This window comes from Notolepis coatsorum (assembly GCF_963971535.1).
Source record: "Notolepis coatsorum genome assembly, chromosome: 15".
In the NCBI taxonomy this organism is placed as follows: domain Eukaryota; kingdom Metazoa; phylum Chordata; class Actinopteri; order Aulopiformes; family Paralepididae; genus Notolepis; species Notolepis coatsorum.
In genome coordinates this window covers 23,244,345-23,269,255 of record NC_140179.1, presented here as the reverse complement: position 1 = coordinate 23,269,255, position 24,911 = coordinate 23,244,345, and the positions used below count along the sequence as shown (strand labels likewise).

The 24,911-nt window shown below is 42.3% G+C and overlaps 1 protein-coding gene across 2 annotated transcripts in view; it reads left to right on the top strand.

Annotated features, from left to right (window-relative positions):
- The first annotated feature begins 716 nt into the window (after nucleotides 1-716).
- Nucleotides 717-24,911, top strand: part of copg2 (COPI coat complex subunit gamma 2) — a 49,554-nt gene continuing 25,359 nt past the window's right edge. The window contains exons 1-12 of one of the 2 annotated variants that reach the window (XM_084330851.1): nucleotides 717-839; nucleotides 2,817-2,869; nucleotides 2,996-3,076; nucleotides 5,018-5,089; nucleotides 6,657-6,736; nucleotides 9,222-9,297; nucleotides 10,147-10,239; nucleotides 10,610-10,696; nucleotides 11,223-11,380; nucleotides 17,724-17,857; nucleotides 20,151-20,218; nucleotides 21,649-21,837. In XM_084330851.1, coding sequence (XP_084186977.1) covers nucleotides 803-839; nucleotides 2,817-2,869; nucleotides 2,996-3,076; nucleotides 5,018-5,089; nucleotides 6,657-6,736; nucleotides 9,222-9,297; nucleotides 10,147-10,239; nucleotides 10,610-10,696; nucleotides 11,223-11,380; nucleotides 17,724-17,857; nucleotides 20,151-20,218; nucleotides 21,649-21,837 — 1,128 coding nt within the window. In that variant the 5' untranslated portion in view covers nucleotides 717-802. Of the gene's footprint in view, nucleotides 840-2,816; nucleotides 2,870-2,995; nucleotides 3,077-5,017; nucleotides 5,090-6,656; nucleotides 6,737-9,221; nucleotides 9,298-10,146; nucleotides 10,240-10,609; nucleotides 10,697-11,222; nucleotides 11,381-17,720; nucleotides 17,858-20,150; nucleotides 20,219-21,648; nucleotides 21,838-24,911 lie in introns of both variants that reach the window. The other variant, XM_084330850.1, reaches the window with a different exon arrangement.

Here is a 24,911-nt window from a genome sequence, read left to right as displayed (position 1 = left end):
GTCATAAATGTATAGATGTAGCAGTACTGTCTATCTGTATGTCATGTATGTCATATATGTTATGATGAATTGAAAATGGGGGACCCTGGTGGAAACAAGACGAAAGTCTTTCTCTGGTCTGCATCCCCTTAACAATTGTATGTATTGAGATGTACTGTACTGTACCCATTCTGCAATCTGTTAATAAACTTTTCAATCAATCAATCAATCAGGTTATAGGATAACCTTTCGTTCGTGGCTGCCACAGGCTTGCCCAGTGAGAGGATTCTTCGGCGCTGCAGCTGGACCCTATTGGGTGACGTGGACATACAGGAACAGGAAGCCCGCGTTATCAGGCTGGCGAGCGTTATTCTTTCCGTAGCCGCATTTTGCGGAGACGCTCTCTGATTGGCCACTTCATGTGACATGTGCGCCCAATCGTGTGACGCCTGTTTCTACACCGGTTAAGCTTAGGCACTCTTTCGAAGTTGGTTAAGGTTAGAGTTTGTCTTAGAGCAGGGCGGTAGAACACCAGCCCTGATTCCAAACTCTAACTTCGAAAGAGTCGCCTAAGCTTAACCAGTGATAAACTAGGCGTTGGGTAGTTTGCAGGCTGTTAGACCCGGAAATGGGCAAAGACACTGCTCGTCACGCACATGTCAGTGGCCAATCAGAGAGCGTCAGTCAGTGGCCAATCAGAGAGCGTCTCCGCAAAATGCGGCTACGGAAAAAAATAATGCGGATGGCGACGTGGAGCTGACTTCTCTAAGGTTCAGGTGGAACATCATCTGCTCTCCTCCCTGAGACTCATCATTCCGCTACAATGATTAAGAAGTTTGACAAGAAGGACGAAGAATCTGGTAAAACCCTGAAGTTATAACGTTTGGTTCTGATAGCGTTATTACCCACTAACGTTTGAAATGGTGTTTTACGTTATTATCTCGCTCGCTTTGGAAGCTGTCTATAACGCGTTAGCTTGCTGTGGTTAGCTAACTTAGGTCTCGCTTTATTAACAGTTTGATTATCAATATTGACCGCAAACCATTTATGACAATAGCTAACTTATCATTGACGTATTGTGAATAATGGATTGTGTACAAATATTGTGTGCGCCCCGTCATTCAAACGTTAACCTTTGTAATCTAGCTAGCATAAAGTTAGCTGCGGTAAACAATAGCTGGTAAACAAGAATACCCTGAAGACTCTAGCAGGAGCACTCATTCAAGGGTACTACGACTATGCTTGCACCTCATGGTACCAAAGCACCTCAAAGGCGCTAAAAACAAAATTACAAACATCTCAAAACAAACTGGTCAGACTACTGCTTGACCTTACTCCTAGAACCCACCTCACCCCTGCCCACTTTGACAACCTAGGATGGCTTAGAGTAGACGACAGAGTACAGCAACTTGCAATGGGCCTGGTCTACAAGATACACTACACGACCAAGGTACCCATGTACATGACAAAATACTTCCCAAAGGTCAGTGAATACCACGATCACAACACCAGAGGGAGCTCCACAAATCATGTTAAACCCAGATTCGGCTCAAACAAGGGACTAAACACGTTTCGCAATTATGCCACATCAATGTGGAACGCCCTACCCAAAGCTGTAAAGGAATGTGAATCACTACCCACTTTCAAAAACACTCTCAAAAAGCACCTAAGGGAGACTGCAACTCGAAACTGGCCCCTGTAAATGTCCGAACACAACCCCCTCCAATGTACAGTAAATTACCAAGTATGGTCTTGTCAATAATCCAATGTACAGTTTTGTTTGTACAGTTGTACAGTGTCCCCCACCCACCCCTCCTACCCAACCCCCCCCCCCCCCCACTCCTACCCAACCCCCCCCCCCCCCCACCCAACCACCTCCAATGTACAGTCCCCCCCACCCCCACCTACCCAATCCAATGTACAGTTTCTACGTCAAATGTATATACTTTTTTTTTCTTTTTCTGGACTCTTTTTGTATCGCAAACAGTACTGTAATTGCAAATCTGGTATGTCATAAATGTATAGATGTAGCAGTACTGTATGTCATGTATGTCATATATGTTACGATGAATTGAAAATGGGGGACCCTGATGTAAACAAGACGAAAGTCTTTCTCTGGTCTGCATCCCCTTAACAATTGTATGTATTGAGCTGTACTGTACTGTACCCATTCTGCAATCTGTTAATAAAGTTTTCAATCAATCAATCAATCAATGCGGTTACTATTGACGCTATGCTTGTTTATTTGCAAGATACAACCTTTTAACGTTACTTTAGATTGATTGATTGAAAACTTTATTTAACAGATTGCAGAATGGGTACAATACAGTACAGCTCAATACACACAATTGTTAAGGGGATGCAGACCAGAGAAAGACTTTCGTCTTGTTTACATCAGGGTCCCATAGTGACATTTATGACATACACAACATATGACATTATGACATGGGGACATACATGACATACAACAGGTATATAGTACTGTTACTTTTGTGACATATACGATATGCAAATATACAGTACTGTTACCCAGAGATCCTGACAGAGAGTATATACATGTGATGGGGAGGAGACTGTACATTAGGAGGGGGTGGGGGGTTTGGACATTTACACTGTCCAGTTTCGAATTGCAGCCTCCTGTAGGTGCTCTTTAAGAGCGGTTTTGAATGTGGGTAGGGATTCACATCTTTTTATGGCTGTGGGTAGGGCGTTCCACATTGTTGTGGCATAATTGTGAAATGTGTTTAGTCCCTTGTTTGTGCAGAATCTGGGTAACTTTAAATGTATGAACAGCCCAGGCAAACTGTTTTGATTGTCGACTGATTTATTTTTGTTAGGAAGCGGTTCGAACCCCTTCCAGCATCTGGAGAAGAGTGCGGTGTTGCAAGAGGTAACGTTTCCAATCACGTTACGGTTATACAGAATACACCCCCTGTGTCAGCGATGCTTGAAGAATGCAACGCTGCTTTTGTCAGTAAAATGAATCCTGAGTCAGTCCTCCCTGTCTCGTCCACAGGCACGTATTTTCAACGAGACCCCCATCAATCCGAGAAGATGTCTCCACATCCTCACCAAGATTATCTACCTTCTCAACCAGGTAAAGGGATGTTTACTAATGGTAGACAATTTTACTGTTCTTTCTACTTAATTGTACAGAAGCGACTCCCTAAAAACAGTATTTCACATGTAAACCCACCTCTACCTTAACCCTGACCTTAAATTCCTCATTGGACCTCACCCCCTACTGTAAGTTATACTGTATGTGTCTGTTAAAATGCAATCTATTGCGACAGCCATCACTGATATAGAGTGTCTGGTCAGTAACATGGGTCTCTGTCCCTCCACTCTGCAGTAAACAGCCATCACTGATATAGAGTGTCTGGTCAGTAACATGGGTCTCTCAGTCCCTCCACTCTGCAAGTAAACAACCATCACTGATATAGAATGTCTGGTCATTAACATGGGTCTCTCAGTCCCTCCACTCCACACAAAATACATTTCCCGTTTCCACTTCATCCAATCAGGAGAGATAACTCTACATATTCTTCTTACTTATTTCAAGAAATCTTGCAAAGCTAAATTTGCTTACTGCATTCGACTTTTAAAACTTGTTTCAAGCACGTATTTGCTTAAAACTAGTAGGGATGCACGATATTGATTTTTTGACACCGATACCGATACCGATAATTTTATGCTCCTCAAGCCGATAACCGATATTTATTGTATTATAATTTTTTTTTAAATGTATATATATATATATATATTTTTTTAATCAAATTTTTTTATTTATTTTTTTGTATTTATAAGCTCCGACGTCATCGGTACTGCTATCGGTACTCGAGAAATTATGGAGTTTTTTTTTTTTAGGAATTTAAACGTCGCAAACTAATCTTGTTGGCCGTTTTCTATCTCTCCTCCCTGGGTCTCTCTCTGCCTGCGCGAGCCGGCTGTGCTCTTACTCACACACACACACACTCACTCACTCACTCACACACACACACAGCTCTGCTCTCGACAGCACGTGTGTGTGTGTGTGTGTGAGTGTGTGAGAGAGAGAGAGAGAGCACAGCCGGCTCGCGCAGGCAGAGAGAGACCCAGGGAGGAGAGATAGAAAACGGCCAACAAGATTAGTTTGCGACGTTTAAATTCCTCAAAAAAAGTCTGGGTCTATTTTACTAAAGTCGATGCTGACAACGCTCGTTGCCACAAGTGCAACAAGACATTTGCCAGTAATGTATAAGCGCTGGTACTTGTCAATGTGGCTGGCGGGGAGCAGCTAACGTTATAGCTCCGAGTAGAATAATGGCCGACAATCCGGATGTAAATAAACGAACGAGAGCTTCTGATTGGTGGTAAGAAGAAGAGGTGGGTGCAAGCGGAGGGGCGTAATTGGCAGATCGACTGTCTGTCTCCGAATGTAACGTGACTACGTCACAGACAAGAAGGGGAGCGCTGGATTTGTGAAAAACTCCCTGTTCCTAAACCACACGCTATCAGTTTTACCACAGTACTGGCAAAACGGGAGGAGGCTATAATAAAAACAAGCGCCCTTCATCCAAATCCACCCACACCGGATTTCTTTTAACCAAAAAATGTATTCTATGTTATCGGAGCTATCGATAACGTTATCGAGTTTATCGGGATGACGTCATAATTGCTGATATCGGCCCGATAATTATCGGCCCGATAATTATCGTGCATCCCTAAAAACTAGTTTATAGTTCTTATTCTTGTCTGACGATTTTTGCAGTGTGGAGTTCTCTCTCCTGATTGGATAAAGTGGGAACGGGATAGCAGAACATTTATTCTCCGTTTACTGCTGAGCAGGACACCTATGTTACTGACCAAATACTGTATATCAGTGATTGCCGTCAGAATGTAGAGCTATTATTTTAACAACAAAAAACACTACTTACGGCAGCTTTAACTGGCCATTGGACACAGTGCATGAGATGCCAAGATTAGTGAGTCCTCTGTACCGAACCTCTGTCTGTCTGTGTCTGTCTGTCGTTGTGTCTCACTCTTCCTCTCTCTGCAGGGAGAGCACTTTGGAACCACGGAGGCGACCGAGGCCTTCTTTGCTATGACCAGGCTCTTTCAGTCCAATGATGTAAGTTGGTCAATCTTTTATTTATTGTGTATTTATTCATTGTGTTAAAATGTTTCAAATATAGATGGTGATGGGCGGCTGGGTAGCATAGAGGTCTAAGCACTCTCCTACCACCGCAGAGACTCTGGGTTCGAATCCAGCTGTCAGCGGTACCTCCAGCTTGGTCAGTCGTCCCTATGAACACAATTAGCAGTGTTAGCGGGTGGGAAGCAGGTGCGGTATGAGTCCTGGTCGTTGCAAACAGTGACTCCTACTGGTCGGTCGGAGTGCCTGTTCAGCAGGGATGGGATCTGGGGGAGATGGCGTGAACCTCTACATTTAGTTACGCTCTCCAAGTGAAACTCCTGGCTGTCAGGTGAAAAGAAGCGGCTGGCGACTCCACATGTAGTCAAGTCAAGAGTTTTATTTGTCACGGCATACAGGGCATACAGTGAAATGCGGGTGGTCATGCCCGCAGCGATACAGGTCATGCCTGTATCGGAGGAGGCATGTGATAGTCTACCAAAATATGTTTCCAGAACATACTAAAATAAATAAATAAAATGCGTTCACATGCGCTTTTCAATAATAAACAAAAACGAGACTTAATGGGAAGGGTGTGCTTGTACATTTGAACAGTTCCATGATGCGTGGCTGCGTTGTGCTGAGAAAGAGGCTGATATGTGTATTTATTTTGTATTAATGACAGTGCCGAAAATCCGGCCTCACGGAGGTATGTTGATGCGAATGGGACAAGCTTTCTCAGCGCAGCATTACACAGCACTGATATCCAGAACTTTGCGAGGGCCTGTCCAGTGAACTTGACTTTCAGTAGCTCGTCACAAGAAAGATCAATTTGCGCCTCCTGCTCAGACAGTGTGAGGCCTGTTGCGTAATGAACGGATCTTGGATCCATTTGTCCAAATTGTCAGTGCTCTTTTTTTTTCAGGAAAATAGTTCAGACATTTTTCAATTAGCCCTTCTATGTGGCTACAGATAATGGGCTTCAAATAATTTTGTGCTACATTCTGTTCCTCCAAAAAGCCATCAAGCAGAGTAAACGCACCCAAAAATCTCCGCTGATGATCCTGGAGTGCCACAAACTGATTTTTATTTTAATCCAGCTCTCCATTTTAGCTGTGAGTCCAAACAGGTGTGTCCCGACCTTGTAGTCCCAGATTCAACGTATTGAGGCCAGACGTGGCCTCCGCGACTATATACCTGCACAGGATGTAGTGAGATGTGTAATCCTAAACGTTCGGCAGCCCTTGTATGTGGCGTTGCAGCACTTTGCTCTCCACGATTATACCTGCGTAGGATGTAGTGAGATGTGTATTGGAATACTGTGTGGCCTCCGTTGATGAAGGGCCGAGACATGGCAAACACACACAGCTGCCCGGTGGAAAACTTGATCTGAGTTGGGCTCGTCTGTTTTTGTTTTTTTTGCCAATGCGCAACCCCGCTGTCACCTACCCGCGACCCTACTTTGGGTCGCGACCCGTTGTTTCAGAACCGCTGGTCTACATCCTCCCCAGACCAACAGTAGGGCAGCATGTGATAAACCTTGCATGGTTTTGTTCCCTTTTAGCAAACCTTGAGGAGGATGTGCTACCTGACCATCAAAGAGATGGCCAACATCTCGGAGGACGTCATCATCGTCACCAGCAGGTCTGTACTCTCAGTTTAAACAGCCCAAACGGATGTTTAAACTAATGTCTGAAGGAGTCGCCTGAAGGCTCCTTGTCCTCTGCGAAAGCATGCAATTGGTCCACTGATGGATACATCTTGATATTTGTCTACTCTAGTGTATTCATTAGATGGGTGAAATCCTCTTTCAGTGCCTGCTCTGTGCCCATTTCTTAGGCAGTTAGCCTCTCTGGTATGTGCACCATTAGCGTTAGCCACGCTTCTAGGCCTCTTTGCTTTTGGAAAGAATGATTTATTAAAAAAATAACTATGGCTCCTTTCGATCAATTAATCGACTAATCGGGGTCAGCCCTAATGAATACCTACAGAAAGGTACACCATGCCAATGTTCATGCATTATTTGTTTTAAACTAGACTATTTAGAAATGGGTCCATTGGAAATACATGGCTATTTCAAGGAGGGTGGACCGCGTGGGAAACAGCAATGACATAACCACTACACCTCCCTATGGATTTGACTAAAGTTGTCAGGGATGGATAGAAATGTGTTACTAGCTTCTGAAAATGGTAAAAAAAAAAAGAAAAAAAACAAACTTGTTAACACTAGTATGTTGTAGGGGTGGGAATCACCAGTTTCATCACGATACGATATAGATTCTTTGGACAACTATACGATATTTGCAGATATCACACAGTCTGCCACGATGCGATTTCGATTCAGGTGCCTGCGATCGATATGAGGCCCATTTAACCCATGCCCATTTAACACAATCAGTCACATTTAGATCAACTAAAAAAATGGACGTTTTTAATTTTTGAGCTCTTCCAGACATTTAAATGAAAAACAATCTATTGTTTTTAACCCATCTTTCGCCAATGACTGATTCAGACGTCATTCCTCGCCATGCTTAATCTGCCAATGACGGATTACGACGTCATCGAGATCAATATTTCAAAAATCTGTCATGGCATTCATATTTCACCGACGGATCATTGACGGGTGCTGGGGATCTCCACTCAACTCTCCAACGGTTCAATATCGCCACCTGGTGGCCGATCGCCAAACCGGAAGTGGGGCCGGAAGTGCTTGGTGTCCCCCCTATTCCGTCCGCCACTCGCGATCGCTCGCGGGACTCCATCTTGACACACTGGATAATCGATCGGTTGCCATAACTCAATAAACAACGTTATTTGGACGTATATATTATTATACAACCCGGAAATGGTTCGTCTAGATCAACATCCCATAATAGCGATCTTTCTGCTCCACGCTGATCACCCAACTGTCAGAGGAAGCTGCGGTGAGTTTCAGCGTGTTTGATTATTATTATCCATACAAACTGCTATGATCAACATATCACCCATACTACATGATTAATTTAACGTCGGTCATTGCATTATAAACGACCCCCCCCCCCCCCCCCTCCGGTCACCAGCAGATGATGAGTCATGACGTTTAGGACCTTGTACAAACTTGCAAACTGCATTTGATGATGTAATATGCATAAATGGCTATATCTCACGTTCTATGAATTACTGCAGAAAACGATTAAAACATATTTATACTCTAGACAGTATTTTTATATGAATGTGTGAATGAAAAAGTAAAACGTTCCTACACCCTGAACAATAGCTAATCGATGTTGAATGGGCCATAGTAATGTCAATTTAGCAATACAATTTAAAAAGTTATAGCCCTGCAAAGTAGGTGAACATATCCATAGACAAATAGAGCTGGCAGAGAAGGGATTAGGACGAATCAAAGTGGTGGCGGAGAATGGGTTAATACAAATAGACCTTTATATATTGAGCTTTAAACTTTAAGTAAAATGTTTTGGAACTCACAACACAAGCTAAAACCCCTTCCTCTCCCAAACTGTTCCTACAATTGTTTTATGTTGCATGATGATCATGAATACATTTATTATGTATGTTTAAATATCAACATTATCTGTCCATCTTCAGTAACACACACACACACACAGAATGCCCCTCCCCAGTCCCCACACACAGAAAGGGAGACTGCCCACGCCCCTCCTCCTTCCCCTCTCCTCTCTCCTGTTCTCTCACGGTTAGCTGCTTAGCTTAGTTAGCTTAAGCAGCTAACGTAACGTTAATTTAGATCTGCCCATGCGACGTGGGCATAAAGGAATGGTGACGATGCAAAGCATGTTGGATGCATTTGACCCGTTGCGGGGGAAAACTGCACAGACTTATATCGGGTCGCAAAATAGACTCTCTGTAGCGCTGCTCTGCTGCAATGTCTACGCGTTTCAGACTCCTGGGCGGATACGACTCGCTGGATTTTCAAAATAAGAATATCGCAATATGAATCGATCTTTTTATGTTGCATCGATCCTATTTGAATAATTTGATTATTGATAATAGATCGATATATCGATCTGGATCTATGTATCGTCCCACCCCTAGTATGTTGCTTTCGGAAGTGAGCTCTTGACTCATGACATATTCTCATTGTCTTGCTTGTTTTTTTGCTGTTTTCCAGCCTGACCAAGGACATGACTGGCAAGGAGGACGTATACAGAGGACCTGCTATCAGAGCTCTCTGCAGGATCACTGACGTGAGTGGTCCCTGCTCTCCTCTCAGCTAAGATATCTCTTCTCTCAGAGCTAAGATATCTCTCCTCTTCTCTTCTCTTCTCTTCTCTTCTCTTCTCTTCTCTCAGAGCTAAGATATCTCTCCTCTCCTCTTCTCTCAGAGCTAAGATATCTCCTCTTCTCTCCTCTCAGAGCTAAGATATCTCTCCTCTCAGAGCTAAGATATCTCTCCTCTTCTCTTCTCTCAGAGCTAAGATATCTCTCCTCTTCTCTTCTCTCAGAGCTAAGATATCTCTCCTCTTCTCTTCTCTCAGAGCTAAGATATCTCTCCTTCTCTTCTCTCAGAGCTAAGATATCTCTCCTCCTCTCAGAGCTAAGATATCTCTCCTCCTCTCAGAGCTAAGATATCTCCTCTCCTCTCAGAGCTAAGATATCTCTCCTCTCAGTGCTAAGATATCTCTCCTCTCAGAGCTAAGATATCTCTCCTCTCAGAGCTAAGATATCTCTCCGCTCCTCTCCTAGCTAAGATATCTCCCCTCTCCTCTCCTCTTAGAGCTAAGATATCTCTCCTCTCCTCTTAGAGCTAAGATATCTCTCCTCTCCTCTTAGAGCTAAGATATCTCTCCTCTCAGAGCTAAGATATCTCTCCTCTCCTCTCAGAGCTAAGATATCTCTCCTCTCCTAGCTAATATATCTCTCCTCTCCTCTTAGAGCTAAGATATCTCTCCTCTCAGAGCTAAGATATTTCTTCTCAGAGCTAAGGAGTCAGCATATTGTTCTCCCTTCTATGTGTTGAATGAATGATTGGGACTAAATCCATGCTTTCTGCTGAAGGACCTAAGTGATGTGTTTGCACCCTGTCTGTGCTGTAGACCACCATGCTCCAGGCCATCGAGAGGTACATGAAGCAGGCCATCGTGGACAAGGTGCCCAGCGTGTCGAGCTCGGCCCTGGTGTCCTCTCTGGTAAGACGCCCCTGATGTCCCTTTAGAAACCTTACTGAAATGATGATGAAATAAGATGTTCCTTTATTGATCTCCTTGGGGCAAATGTTGGCGTCATAGCAGCACAGGGGATGGGAGGTACAGGTATGGGCAGGGTAATGGTGGAAAGACATAAATATAGGCAATAAAATGACATCTGAATATAAATATATGAGAAAAATAAACGGTGTGTAAACAAAGGTGCAGATGAGGGTCTGTACGCCCCATCGGTTATATTATACGTTACAATAAATATAGGCAATAAAGAATTAGAATCTGAAATACTGTGAGTAAGATGTGCAGGTCCTTGTGGGTAATGAAGTTCTTCACTCGTGTGTGTGTGTGTGTGTAGCACATGGTGAAGATGAGCTACGATGTGGTGAAGCGTTGGGTGAACGAGGCCCAGGAAGCCGCCTCCAGCGACAACGTGATGGTCCAGGTGAGCAGGTCACATGACACTCTGACATCACGGTCCAGGTGAGCAGGTCACATGGACACACATGACACAAATGATGTAGCCTATCTGCATCCGCTTGGCACTCGGCGCTCCATCTAATCAAGATGTCACCATCACTTTCGTACCAACCGTGCCCTTATTGGATTATTTATGTTGACGAAACTGATGAGTTATATATTCATTAAAGAAGTTGATTTAATAAAAATAAAAAAGACTCATTTAATCAGATTAATCACTTTATTCAAATTGAGGATTTAGTTTGAGGATATATATAAAAAAATAAATGACATTCGGTACAGCCCTAGAGTCTTAACCCTTTCACTGCCACACGACAGAAGGTTAACCCTTTACTATCACACAACCGACGGCGATGCTCCATCATTAGCGCAGAGCATCACCGTCGGTTGTGTGATAGTAAAGGGCTAACCTTCTGTATTGTCACAGTGAAAGGGTTAACCGGCTGTCGTGTGGCAGTGAAAGGGTTAACGTCTGCTTATGCTGTGTTCAGTATCACGCTCTAGGCCTGCTGTACCACCTGAGGAAGAACGACCGCCTCGCCGTCTCCAAGATGCTCAACAAGTTCACCAAGTCCGGCCTCAAGTCCCCCTTCGCCTACTGCATGCTGATCCGCATCGCCAGCAAGCTGCTGGAGGAGACGGAGGGCGGGTAGGTGTGACTGTCCTGTAGAGTGTGGAGACGGAGGGGGGGGTAGGTGTGACTGTCCTGTAGAGTGGAGATGGAGGGGGGGGGTAGGTGTGACTGTCCTGTAGAGTGGAGACGGAGGGGGGGGGGGGGGGTAGGTGTGACTGTCCTGTAGAGTGGAGATGGAGGGGGGGGGGGTAGGTGTGACTGTCCTGTAGAGTGGAGACGGAGGGGGGGGGGTAGGTGTGACTGTCCTGTAGAGTGTCCTAATAAAATACTTTTTTTTGTCATTTTAATAACAAACTGCTTATACACAGGCATATGCATCATAATTAGACCCACTATGCATTACATTTACACTATGCTTCTTTGACTTGTGCCTTCAATCAACAAATCTAATCTTGCACCATATGTATTTAAAAATGTTGGCCAATATTCAAATCCTGTATTCATCCTCTCAAATCAGGCCCTAATGGTGAACGGTTTGCATTTATGTTGAATGAAGTAAGAATCCACTGCAGTAAAAATATCCTCACCTCGAGTGGTGGTAGTAAGGTTGACTGACATGAGAATGTCCTGTTTCAGATCCTCATTTTCGATATACTGCACATAAACGATGAGCACAGCCTCGTCTGCGACAGTTGTAGTTTCATCAAGTTGTATGGCAAATGGACCCTTTCTAAGCTTTTCTGACAGCTGCTGCTCGCAATCACTTGACATCTTATCAATTCGGTCTTTCACTACATTGTTTGAGAGTGGTACTGATTTTAGTTTATCCGCCACCTGTGGCAATAGTACCCAGCTGCAGCTCCGGAGAACAGCGCTTACAAGCCCCCGCACATACAAGGCCGCACATAGCAACCCCTCGCTTCCATTGGCTGATTTTGGTCACGTGATTTTGGCACGTTGCACTGCGGGATTGATTGATTGATTGATTGAAAACTTTATGGTGACGTGATTTTGTGTCACGTTGCACGTTGCACTGCGGGATTGATTGATTGATTGATTGAAAACTTTATTAACAGATTAACAGATTGATTGATTGATTGAAAACTTTATTAACAGATTGTAGAATGGGTACACGTGACCTGACCGATTGATTGATTGATTGATTGATTGATTGATTGATTGATTGATTGAAAACTTTATTAACAGATTGCAGAATGGGTACAGTGACCGATTGATTGATTGATTGATTGATTTATTGATTGATTGATTTATTGATTGATTGATTGATTGAAAACTTTATTAACAGATTGCAGAATGGGTACAGTGACCGATTGATTGATTGATTTATTGATTGATTGATTTATTGATTGATTGATTGATTGAAAACTTTATTAACAGATTGCAGAATGCAGTACAGCTCAATACACACAATTGTTAAGGGGATGCAGACCATGCAGTACTGTTACATTTGTGACATACAGTAAATATATACAAGGGGGAGGGAACTGTACATTTATGATGAATTGAAAATGGGGGACCCTGATGTAAACAAGACGGAAGTCTTTCTCTGGTCTGCATCCCCTTAACAATTGTGTGTATTGAGCTGTACTGCAGATATATTTCAATTGCCTTACTTATTTACATAAGTATTATAGGCCTACAGCAGTATTGTACAGACAGTCTGTGTGAAGTCTGTGTGGTTATCCAGCTGCACAAAGGCAGAGCAAGAGGCTCTACAGAGGGTGGTGAAGGCGGCAGGCAGGATTGTCGGGACTCCTCTATCAAACATCACCTCCGTCTTCACCTCCCGCTGCCTCCACCGCTCCAAGTGTATCATCAAGGACCAGTCTCACCCAGCACATCACCTCTTTCAGCTCCTTCCCTCAGGGAGGAGATACCGGTCCATACATGCCAAGAGTTAAAGATTTAAGAACAGCTTTTTCCCCCAAGCAGTCAGACTGTTAAACGCTCATTGACTGACCCCTCACGTGCACCATGCACTTACCTGGACTTGATAATCACTGTTACCACTCATCATGCACTTTATTTAAAATATTCTGTTATGTACAGTGTTATATGTGTTTCATGTATGTATATATTGTACTACGGTCTGTGGGAGCTCCCCTGAAATTTCACTCACGGTCATATAAGAGTTTTAATGTAGACGGTTTTATTAATGAAATGTTGGGTATAAACTGGGAGGAGGTATGTTGTGAGGATGACCCAGAGGTTGCACTGGACTTATTTATGTCAGAAACAAATCAGCCCCATGGATAGATAGTAGCTTTTAATGAATTTTAATGAATGAGAGAGACATACTGTAGCCAAAAAAGCATCAGTGTGTTCCAGTTCTGCAGATGACAGACAAAAGTACCGTTCCTTACGTAATCAAGTCACAAAGTTAAATAAGGTGAGAAAAAGGGAATATTTTAAACCATGGTTATATGATGTGAGAAATGATGGTAAAAATCTATGGAATGTTTTAAATCAAATTATGGGTAGAAAATCCAATGTCTGTACACCTTTTGTTGAGTCATATGGAATTGTCCTAACCAAACCATGTGATATTGCCAACCATTTTAATGATTTTTATGCAAGTAAGATATCTCAGCTCAGGCAGGGAATGCACATCTCAAACAATACAAAATCAAATGACATAATTAAGAATATCATAATGAAAGATAAAGGGTGTACATTTGATTTTCAACAGGTTGAGGTTAGTGATATTGAAAGGTTACTCCAGGCTCTACCTGACAGCAAGTTAGCTGGCACAGACAACTTGGATAGTAAATTATTGAGAATTACTGCTACGATCATAGCAAGTCCAGTGTCATATTATTAATAGATGTATACAAGTGGGACTATGTCCAAAGATATGGAAGGAGGCTAAGGTTACTCCTTTACCCAAAGACTCCAAATCAGTTTTTAATGAGGGCAACTCCAGACCTAATATAGAAAATGTAATGTACATATACGTTGTATACATCTATTAATAATATGACACTGGACTTGCTATGATCGTAGCAGTAATTCTCAATAATTTACTATCCAAGTTGTCTGTGCCAGCTAACTTGCTGTCAGGTAGAGCCTGGAGTAACCTTTCAATATCACTAACCTCAACCTGTTGAAAATCAAATGTACACCATTTATCTTTCATTATGATATTCTTAATTATGTCATTTGATTTTGTATTGTTTGAGATGTGCATTCCCTGCCTGAGCTGAGATATCTTACTTGCATAAAAATCATTAAAATGGTTGGCAATATCACATGGTTTGGTTAGGACAATTCCATATGACTCAACAAAAGGTGTACAGACATTGGATTTTCTACCCATAATTTGATTTAAAACATTCCATAGATTTTTACCATCATTTCTCACATCATATAACCATGGTTTAAAATATTCCCTTTTTCTCACCTTATTTAACTTTGTGACTTGATTACGTAAGGAACGGTACTTTTGTCTGTCATCTGCAGAACTGGAACACACTGATGCTTTTTTGGCTACAGTATGTCTCTCTCATTCATTAAAATTCATTAAAAGCTACTATCTATCCATGGGGCTGATTTGTTTCTGACATAAATAAGTCCAGTGCAACCTCTGGGTCATCCTCACAACATACCTCCTCCCAGTTTATACCCAACATTTCATTAATAAAACCGTCTACATTAAAACTCTTATATGACCGTGAGTGAAATTTCAGGGGAGCTCCCACAGACCGTAGTACAATATATACATACATGAAACACATATAACACTGTACATAACAGAATATTTTAAATAAAGTGCATGATGAGTGGTAACAGTGATTATCAAGTCCAGGTAAGTGCATGGTGCACGTGAGGGGACAGTCAATGAGCGTTTAACAGTCTGACTGCTTGGGGGAAAAAGCTGTTCTTAAATCTTTAACTCTTGGCATGTATGGACCGGTATCTCCTCCCTGAGGGAAGGAGCTGAAAGAGGTGATGTGCTGGGTGAGACTGGTCCTTGATGATACACTTGGAGCGGTGGAGGCAGCGGGAGGTGAAGACGGAGGTGATGTTTGATAGAGGAGTCCCGACAATCCTGCCTGCCGCCTTCACCACCCTCTGTAGAGCCTCTTGCTCTGCCTTTGTGCAGCTGGATAACCACACAGACTTCACACAGACTGTCTGTACAATACTGCTGTAGGCCTATAATACTTATGTAAATAAGTAAGGCAATTGAAATATATCTGCAGTACAGCTCAATACACACAATTGTTAAGGGGATGCAGACCAGAGAAAGACTTCCGTCTTGTTTACATCAGGGTCCCCCATTTTCAATTCATCATAAATGTACAGTTCCCTCCCCCTTGTATATATTTACTGTATGTCACAAATGTAACAGTACTGCATGGTCTGCATCCCCTTAACAATTGTGTGTATTGAGCTGTACTGCATTCTGCAATCTGTTAATAAAGTTTTCAATCAATCAATCAATCAATAAATCAATCAATCAATAAATCAATCAATCAATCGGTCACTGTACCCATTCTGCAATCTGTTAATAAAGTTTTCAATCAATCAATCAATCAATAAATCAATCAATCAATAAATCAATCAATCAATCAATCAATCGGTCACTGTACCCATTCTGCAATCTGTTAATAAAGTTTTCAATCAATCAATCAATCAATCAATCAATCAATCAATCGGTCAGGTCACGTGTACCCATTCTACAATCTGTTAATAAAGTTTTCAATCAATCAATCAATCTGTTAATCTGTTAATAAAGTTTTCAATCAATCAATCAATCAATCCCGCAGTGCAACGTGCAACGTGACACAAAATCACGTCACCATAAAGTTTTCAATCAATCAATCAATCAATCCCGCAGTGCAACGTGCCAAAATCACGTGACCAAAATCAGCCAATGGAAGCGAGGGGTTGCTATGTGCGGCCTTGTATGTGCGGGGGCTTGTAAGCGCTGTTCTCCGGAGCTGCAGCTGGAAGCATCTCACCTGTGGGCTGCACAGTTTCTAAACCATTTTGATGCAGGCTGGTTTGATGAGCTGCTCGCCAATATTGTGCGGTTTCTTTGCTTTTGCAATTAAAAGCGAACACTCAAAGGAGGCTTCGGTAGCCTTCTGTAAATCACTGCCACCCCTGCTCCACGCTACTCCAACATCAACGGGCTTGTTCACCTTGAGAGACTGTTCTTTCCTCCGAAAAAAGTCCGGATCCTTCCCAGCGGTTTCTGGGTGCTTAGACGCCTGATGTCTCTTCAGCTTGCTGGGCTTCAGGCTCGAGTTTGCCAACTTTTCTCCACAAATCACACACTCAGGTCGTTTGTCTGGTCCCTCAGTGAAGCCCATGGTGATGTAATTTTCGCGATTGCTGTAGGTCCTAACTTTTTTTGCAGATGAGCTGCCGTCATCTCCTTTTCGTTTGTCACACATTTTCGCCTCAGGCGGCTGACTGCAGATGAGCCGAGAAAGTTAACTAGCGTGCTAGGCTAGCTACGGAAAGTGATACAGTCAACTGATTCGCGTTTTAGCGGCTACCCGGTAGCCTACTGTTAACGTTCAAAAATCATGTCTAGATGTTTATTTATTTATCTTTATTTTGTATTGTAGTGGAGAGAATATTCATGCTTCTGATGATAAAAATATGCTAACTAAATATTTCTCTGAAAAAAAAAAAAAAAAAAAAAGACCTCAAATCATCTGTGGTCTGGCGGACCCCCTGCGCCCCCTGGCGGACCCCCAGGTTGGGAATCACTGCTGTAGAGTGTGGAGACGGAGGGGGGACGGAGGGGGGGGGGGGGGGGTAGGTGTGACTGTCCTGTAGAGTGAGGAGACGGAGAGGGGGGGGGTAGGTGTGACTGTCCTGTAGAGTGTGGTGTGTTCCTGCAGTAACCATGACGGTAGGGCTGGGCTCCATTAATCGATTTTATCGATTAATTCGAATTCATGATTTAGGATGATTAAAAAAACAAACAAAAAAAAGGTGAAGATTGGTTAAAGTTAGGTTTGCACTTCAATCGGGAAATTCATCTTGGTTTGATAATTTATTTGTGTCAAATAAAAACAAAGCTTATTTGAATGATTTCCTTGGCGTTTCTATTAAAATCGTAAATCGGATTTTATTTTTAGGCCATATCGCCCAGCCCTACATGGTGGTCCTGCTCTGGTCAGAGTAATAACTGTATTATTGTTATTAACTGGTATGTGTGTTGGCAGCCATGACAGTCCTGCTCTGCTCAGAGTAATAACTATTGTTATTAATAACTGGTATGTGTGTGTTGGCAGCCATGACAGTCCTGCTCTGCTCAGAGTAATAACTATTGTTATTAATAACTGGTATGTGTGTGTTGGCAGCCATGACAGTCCTGCTCTGCTCAGAGTAATAACTGTATTATTGTTATTAATAACTGGTATCTGTGTGTTAGCAGCCATGACAGTCCTCTGTTTGACTTCATTGAGAGCTGCTTGAGGAACAAGAATGAGATGGTGGTTTATGAAGCGGCCTCTGCCATCGTCCACATGCCCAACTGTACGGCCAGAGAGCTGGCGCCTGCCGTCTCCGGTGAGTCTATACCTCCTCAGTGTTTCCCACAGGATTTTCAGAGACTATGGGGGGTGAACCTCTGACCCTCTAGGGGGGTCTGGGGGCATGCCCCCCCATTTTTTGTGTACATTTTAAAGTTAAATGCATCAATCTGGTGCACTTTGAGAGCAAAATAAAGAGACTAGATCCATGATGAACTTTGTGCTCAAAACACAAAATCAACTAGAGCTTCCCAATCCTCTCTTCGAAGCACCCCAGCCGTTCAATGTATTTGTTAAAGGAAAACTCCAACATTTTGGGAAATTAGCTTATTTAACATCTTCCCTGGAGTTAGACAAGAAGATGCATACCTTTTTTGTCTCTGTGCGTGCATTTAGCTTTGGGAACAGTCGCTCCGTTAGCATAGCTTAGCTTCATCACTGGAAGTGAGGGAGGACAGTAGCCTGACGTTCCCTACAGGTTTGTTGATATTCTCATTCCTTCAAAGGATCCGAACCGATTGAAGTTTATGGATACCATGACTTAAAATCCTCTTACCTTGACGATTAAAAGCCTCCCCAATTTAGAAAACAGTAATCCAATGGCTGGTATTGATAATATAATACTAACTGCTGCACGCTCGGAGCTAACCGGAGCTAACACGGAACAGGATGGTAAAGCAAATATAATGACTTCCTTTCTGGGGTTTTCAAAATAAAATTGCGATGTTTATAGCAGCGGAAAATGTTTATTTTGTACATTATCTAACGTTAACACGAACCTAAACTAACTTTAGGTTAGTTGTAACGTTAGTTTAGGTTCGTGTTAACGTTGGTTAGATAATGTACAAAATAAACGTTTTCCGCTGCTATAAACGTTGCACTTTTATTTAGAAAACCCCAGAAAGGAAGTCATTATATTTGCTTTACCATCCTGTTCTGTGTTAGCTCCGGTTAGCTCAGAGCGTCCAGTAGTTAGTAGTATATTATCAATACCAGCCATTGGATTACTGTTTTCTAAATTGGGGAGGCTTTTAATCGTCAAGGTAAGAGGATTTTAAGTCATGGTATCCATAAACTTCAATCGTTTCGGATCCTTTGAAGGAATGAGAATATCAACAAACCTGTAGGGAACGTCAGGCTACTGTCCTCCTTCACTTGCAGTGATGAAGCTAAGCTATGCTAACGGAGCGACTGTTCCCAAAGCTAAATGCACGCACAGAGACAAAAAAGGTATGTATCTTCTTGTCTAACTCCAGGGAAGATGTTAAATAAGCTAATTTCCCAAAATGTTGGAGTTTTCCTTTCAATTCCACCACCAGCACACCTGCTTCAACTTAACTAGCCCTTTATTAGTTGAATCAAGGTGTGCTGGTGGTGGAATTTAACAAATGCATGGAACGGCTGGGGTGCTTCGAGGAGAGGATTGGGAAGCACTGGACTAGAGCAGACATTTGAGCCATCAAAGAAATTAAGCAAAAGTGGTTACCTGTGTTGAATTTTTTTCTTTTTTTCTTTTTAGAAAATAAAAAAATATAGTGGATTACTATTACGACTACTACCACTGCCAATACTACTGATACATCCCTATTGGCAAACTTTATATTAAAAAAAAAAAACTCCTCATGCTGCTACCTCCTCCTAGGGCTGAGCCCAAACGTTTGAACCTTCGTTCGTTACGTTGGCATTCGAATTCTAAATCAACATCCACATTTTTTATTAAAAAAAAATATCTTTTTTATTTGTATTCATTCTGTTTAAACCAATGGGGGTTTTCTTCACAGTTGCAGATAAAGTTTAGGCTACACTAATATTATAGTATTAAAAGAAACTGATGAGTTATATTAATTAGAAAGTTGATTTAGTTGGGCTGCGGCTTCTCCCTGGGCTGGGTCTGGGGCTGGAAAGTTGATTTAATAATATAAAAAAAATACTAATTTAATCAGATTAATCACTTTATTCAAATTGAGGATTTAGTTTGAAAAAAAAATATTGTTTTAATTAAAAACGAAGGTTCGAACGTTCGTTCGAAAAACCCTGACGAAGTTCGAATCCTAAAAACAGGCTTCGGGGACAGCCTTATCTCCTCATTTTACCTCCTCATTTCATTCAGTCTTTATACAAGAGTTTATACCTCATCTCATTCAGTCTGGTTATTTATCCTGTCTGTGAGTCAGTCAGTCAGTGACTGAGTATTTGTGCTTGGTTTGTATTTATAATCTCTCCCTCTCTGTCTCTTGTTCTCTCTCTCTCTCTCTCTCTCTCTGTCTCTCGTTCTCTCTCTTTCTCTCTCTGTCTCTCTCTCTCTCTCTCCCCCCTCTCTCTCTCTCCAGTGCTCCAGCTGTTCTGCAGCTCTCCTAAAGCAGCTCTGAGATATGCAGCAGTCAGGACCCTCAACAAGGTGTGGTCCTCCTCCACATCTCTCTCACATATGATGAGATATTCCTTTATTCATAGCAGCATGGGGGGAGGGGCGGTACAGCTACATGGTAATGGAAGACATGATACAGGTCATAAAATTATAGTACAGTAGAAAAAAAAAATCTGCACTGTAAACAATATAATTAACTGAGTATGTGCATATGAGCAAGTAGGCAGTGTAAATAAGTCAAGGTGTAGAGGATGTCATAATCAAACATTCTAGAACATTTGTGTATCTATTAGGGGTGTAACAGTACACAGAAGCCACGGTTCGGTACGTACCTCGGTATTGGGGTCACGGTTCGGTACGAGTTCGGTACAACAACAAAAATATTTATAATAATTATATAATTTTTTTTAAATATATTTATGATAATAATAATTATTATTATTATAGGCTTGCCGTGGTAGTCAGTGATACTGGTGTCATTCTGTGTTCAGGCATCCACTTGCCTACTGCCCCTTTAACAACGTATCCTTGCGCATCCTTAAGTTTCAGTTTCACTTCCAGAGAGAATTAACTTCACGACGAGATTGAAGACTCAAGTCAAGTCAAGAGTTTTATTTGTCACGGCATACAAGTATACAATGAAATGCGGGTGGTCTTGCCCGCAACGATGTGCAATACAGTAGTACAACATATAATAGAATCCAATAAAACAACATTGTGCAATAAACAGGTAACATAGTAGGGCATATCGGTATTTGTACATAGTTATTTACAGAGCATGGAGGACATGCCAGGTCCTTTGGTAGTGCAATACACTGTTACTGTTGCTATACTATTTTTAAAGTGACCTTTCCTTTGTGGCCATAAGTGTGGGCGTGTGCAGCATTGGCTGCTAGTGTGCGAGTGTGTACAGCGTGCGTGTTGTGTGTGTGCTCATGTGTGCTTGTGTGTGGAGAGTTCAGTGTTCTGTGGCACTCAGTTTTCAGTGTTCAAGGCTCTGATGGCCTGGGGGAACAGATGACATGTTACTTACAACAATGGCAGAGGATTATTTGGATTTAAACACAGTGGAGCTCAGATGATCTGTCCGGAAAAGGCGTATTCGCCGTATGGCGTGGGTACCGCACCGTGATGGCCGTACCGTAAATTTGCGGGACGAATACACGTACCGTTACACCCCTAGTATCTATATATATTCAACAATTCTCTCAGAAGAGCTCATTGTGCATCTTGAAACAGTGCTGAGCAGTACTGAACAGATGAGGGTATGTATGCCCTCTCAGTTCTATTTACATTACAATAAATATAGTTACAATACACTATAATCTAAATATATACTATATATCTTTATGTATTTTTGCTACATAAAAAATACAGTGTCTATGTTTAGTGTGTGTTGTTTATTTTTTTTGCTAGTATTTGTATAAACAACAAATGTCGTTCCCTTGTGTGTCCACCAGGTGGCGATGAAGCACCCGTCGGCGGTGACGGCCTGTAACCTGGACCTGGAGAACCTCATCACGGACTCCAACCGCAGCATCGCCACGCTGGCCATCACCACGCTGCTGAAGACGGGCAGCGAGAGCAGCGTGGACCGACTCATGAAGCAGATCTCCTCCTTCGTGTCGGAGATCTCCGACGAGTTCAAGGTCAGCGGTCGCACTGGATCACACTGGATCCTTAACCCGTTCACTGCCACACTACCAAACGGTTAACCCTTTCACTGCGACAATACACAGAATCCTTCTATATACCTACTGATACACCTGCATATAATCCTTCTATATACCTACTGATACACCTGTATATAATCCTTCTATATACCTACTGATACACCTGTATATAATCCTTCTATATACCTACTGATACACCTGCATATAATCCTTCTATATACCTACTGATACACCTGCATATAATCCTTCTATATACCTACTGATACACCTGGATATAATCCTTCTATATACCTACTGATACACCTGCATATAATCCTTCTATATACCTACTGATACACCTGCATATAATCCTTCTATATACCTACTGATACACCTGCATATAATCCTTCTATATACCTACTGATACACCTGGATATAATCCTTCTATATACCTACTTATACACCTGCATATAATCCTTCTATATACCTACTGATACACCTGCATATAATCCTTCTATATACCTACTTATACACCTGCATATAATCCTTCTATATACCTACTTATACACCTGCATAACTCTGTATCATAGCATGTACAATAATGCTGTATATATAGCAGGGCTCGAAATTGCGACCGAAATGGTCGCATATGCGACCGAAATTGTATCTGTGCGACCTCAAAATATAATTGGGAGCATTTGTGCGAGTGCAAATAATTGTTCTGGTGCGACCTCCCCCTCCCCGAGCGTCCCTTTCTCTGTCCATTCGCTAGTTTGTCACTCAGTATGTGCCTTGTGAGTTGACAGTGACCATTCTAACCAATCAAACGTGAGCTTGACGTTCTTACCTAAGTTTAATGCTGATTTTAGATTGTTTAAGTTGACGCACACACACGCTGCTTGCAGTGCCCTCATTGCCCCCCCCCCTCACAGACCCGTCTCATTCGCACCGAAGATAGCAAGCGCGCAGGTCCTCTTTTAACATCACTGAAGCATTAAACAATGGCCCAGTAAACTATTCACTTTAGTTTAATACACAAGGCGTTGTCTAACATTATCTAGCTGGCTAGCTACTGATAGCTCATAACATCATTGAAATTCGTTTTTGCAGCTGTTTTGCGTTCTTCGGTTGGCTAACCTTAGCTACCTAGCAACTGTAGCTTGCTAATACGGGCTGTGCTGGCTGGCTACCTTTTAATTCGCAATGGAGTGGAGCTAACTAACTGTACAAATCGAACATCAACTCAACGTCAACACTCTGTTGACACTCTGAGCTAGTTTGCCGACAGCAATGTAACAAACAATATGGTCCGTGCGGAACCCTTATCCCCAACACATAGTTCCGTGTGTAAATTATGTTGAGCCACCACAAAAGATGAATCCAAAGTTTAATCCAGTAAGAATAGTACTAGGCTATGTAACTAGTGCTGTCAGGCGATTAAAATTTTTAATCTAATTAATTACAGGTTTTGTAATTAATTAATCTAATTAATCGCATTTTAATCGCATATTTATATTTCATATTCATATAAATATTTAAAATTCAAGGACATTACATTATTGTGGCAGGTGACTGATCAATTAAATACACCAAGAAGAATGCTTTAGAAATCAATTTTATTAAATAAATAAAATAAATAAAATGAAAACATACCTCTCAATAAGGTAACATTTGTTGCTGATACAGCTAACAGTTTACACTAAGCTACAGTATCCTCAAATCAGGGTCTACTGCAGGGTCTACTGCAGGATCTAGTGCAGGGTCTACTACAGGGTCTACTGTATGCATGACATCTATTCCTCAGCTTGTTTACATTGTCTGAGTGTAAGGCTGCCCTCTTCTTTTGGACTATGTGACCTGCAAGTGAAGAATGCTTTAGAAATCAATTCTATTAAATTGAATAAATAAATAAATAAATAAAATGAATGAAAACATACCTCTCAATAAGGTAACATTTGTTGCCGATACAGCCAATAACAGTTTACACTAAGCTACAGTATCCTCAAAAATCAGGGTCTAGTGCAGGGTTTACTACAGGGTCTACTGTATGCATGACATCTATTCCTTGAGCCAATTGCTAAGACAAACAAGCTTCAGCTTGTTTACATTGTCTGTGTGTAAGGCTGCCCTCTTCTTTTGGACTATGTGACCTGCAAGTGAAGAATGCTTTAGAAATCAATTTTATTAAATTGAATAAAATAAAATGAATGAAAACATACCTCTCAATAAGGTAACATTTGTTGCTGATACAGCCAATAACAGTTTACACTAAGCTACAGTATCCTCAAAAATCAAAACAGCCCACAGCAAGCTAGTGTCTGGGGGCATGACTACAGGGTCTAGTACAGTGTCTACTACAGTGTCTGGGGGCATGACTACAGGGTCTAGTACAGTGTCTACTACAGTGTCTGGGGGCATGACTACAGGGTCTAGTACAGTGTCTACTACAGTGTCTGGGGGCATGACTACAGGGTCTACTACAGTGTCTGGGGGCATGACTACAGGGTCTACTACAGTTTCTGGGGGCATGACTACAGGGTCTACTACAGTGTCTGGGGGCATGACTACAGGGTCTAGTACAGTGTCTGGGGGCATGACTACAGGGTCTACTACAGTTTCTGGGGGCATGACTACAGGGTCTAGTACAGTACGACCTGGAATAGTTTAGGGAATAACAGCAATGATACTTTAATGATTATATACTGGACACACTAGGGGGGGGTTAATCCGGTCGCTTGTAAGCCGACAGGAGTAGGAGGGGGGGGGGGGGGGGTAGAATCCGGCTGCCTCATCCGGCCAAGGGTATCCCAGGTGAACCCACTGTAGTGCCGTTCAATGCGCCGGCGATCCTTGGACCACAGATGAAAGCAGGTGGACTCTTTGTGGGCCGGCGTCATCCGGTCCACGGAGGAGAGACGTGAAGCGACCTCGTCTTGCAGAGCGTCTCCTCACCTTGCGTCCTCTCCAGGGGGGGGGGGTTCCAACACACGGCAGTGTCGGGGGTCTTTATCCATGGAATAATCAAAGTATACAAAGCATAATCCGTGCCTGGGAAGGCGGGCTGTCGTCGG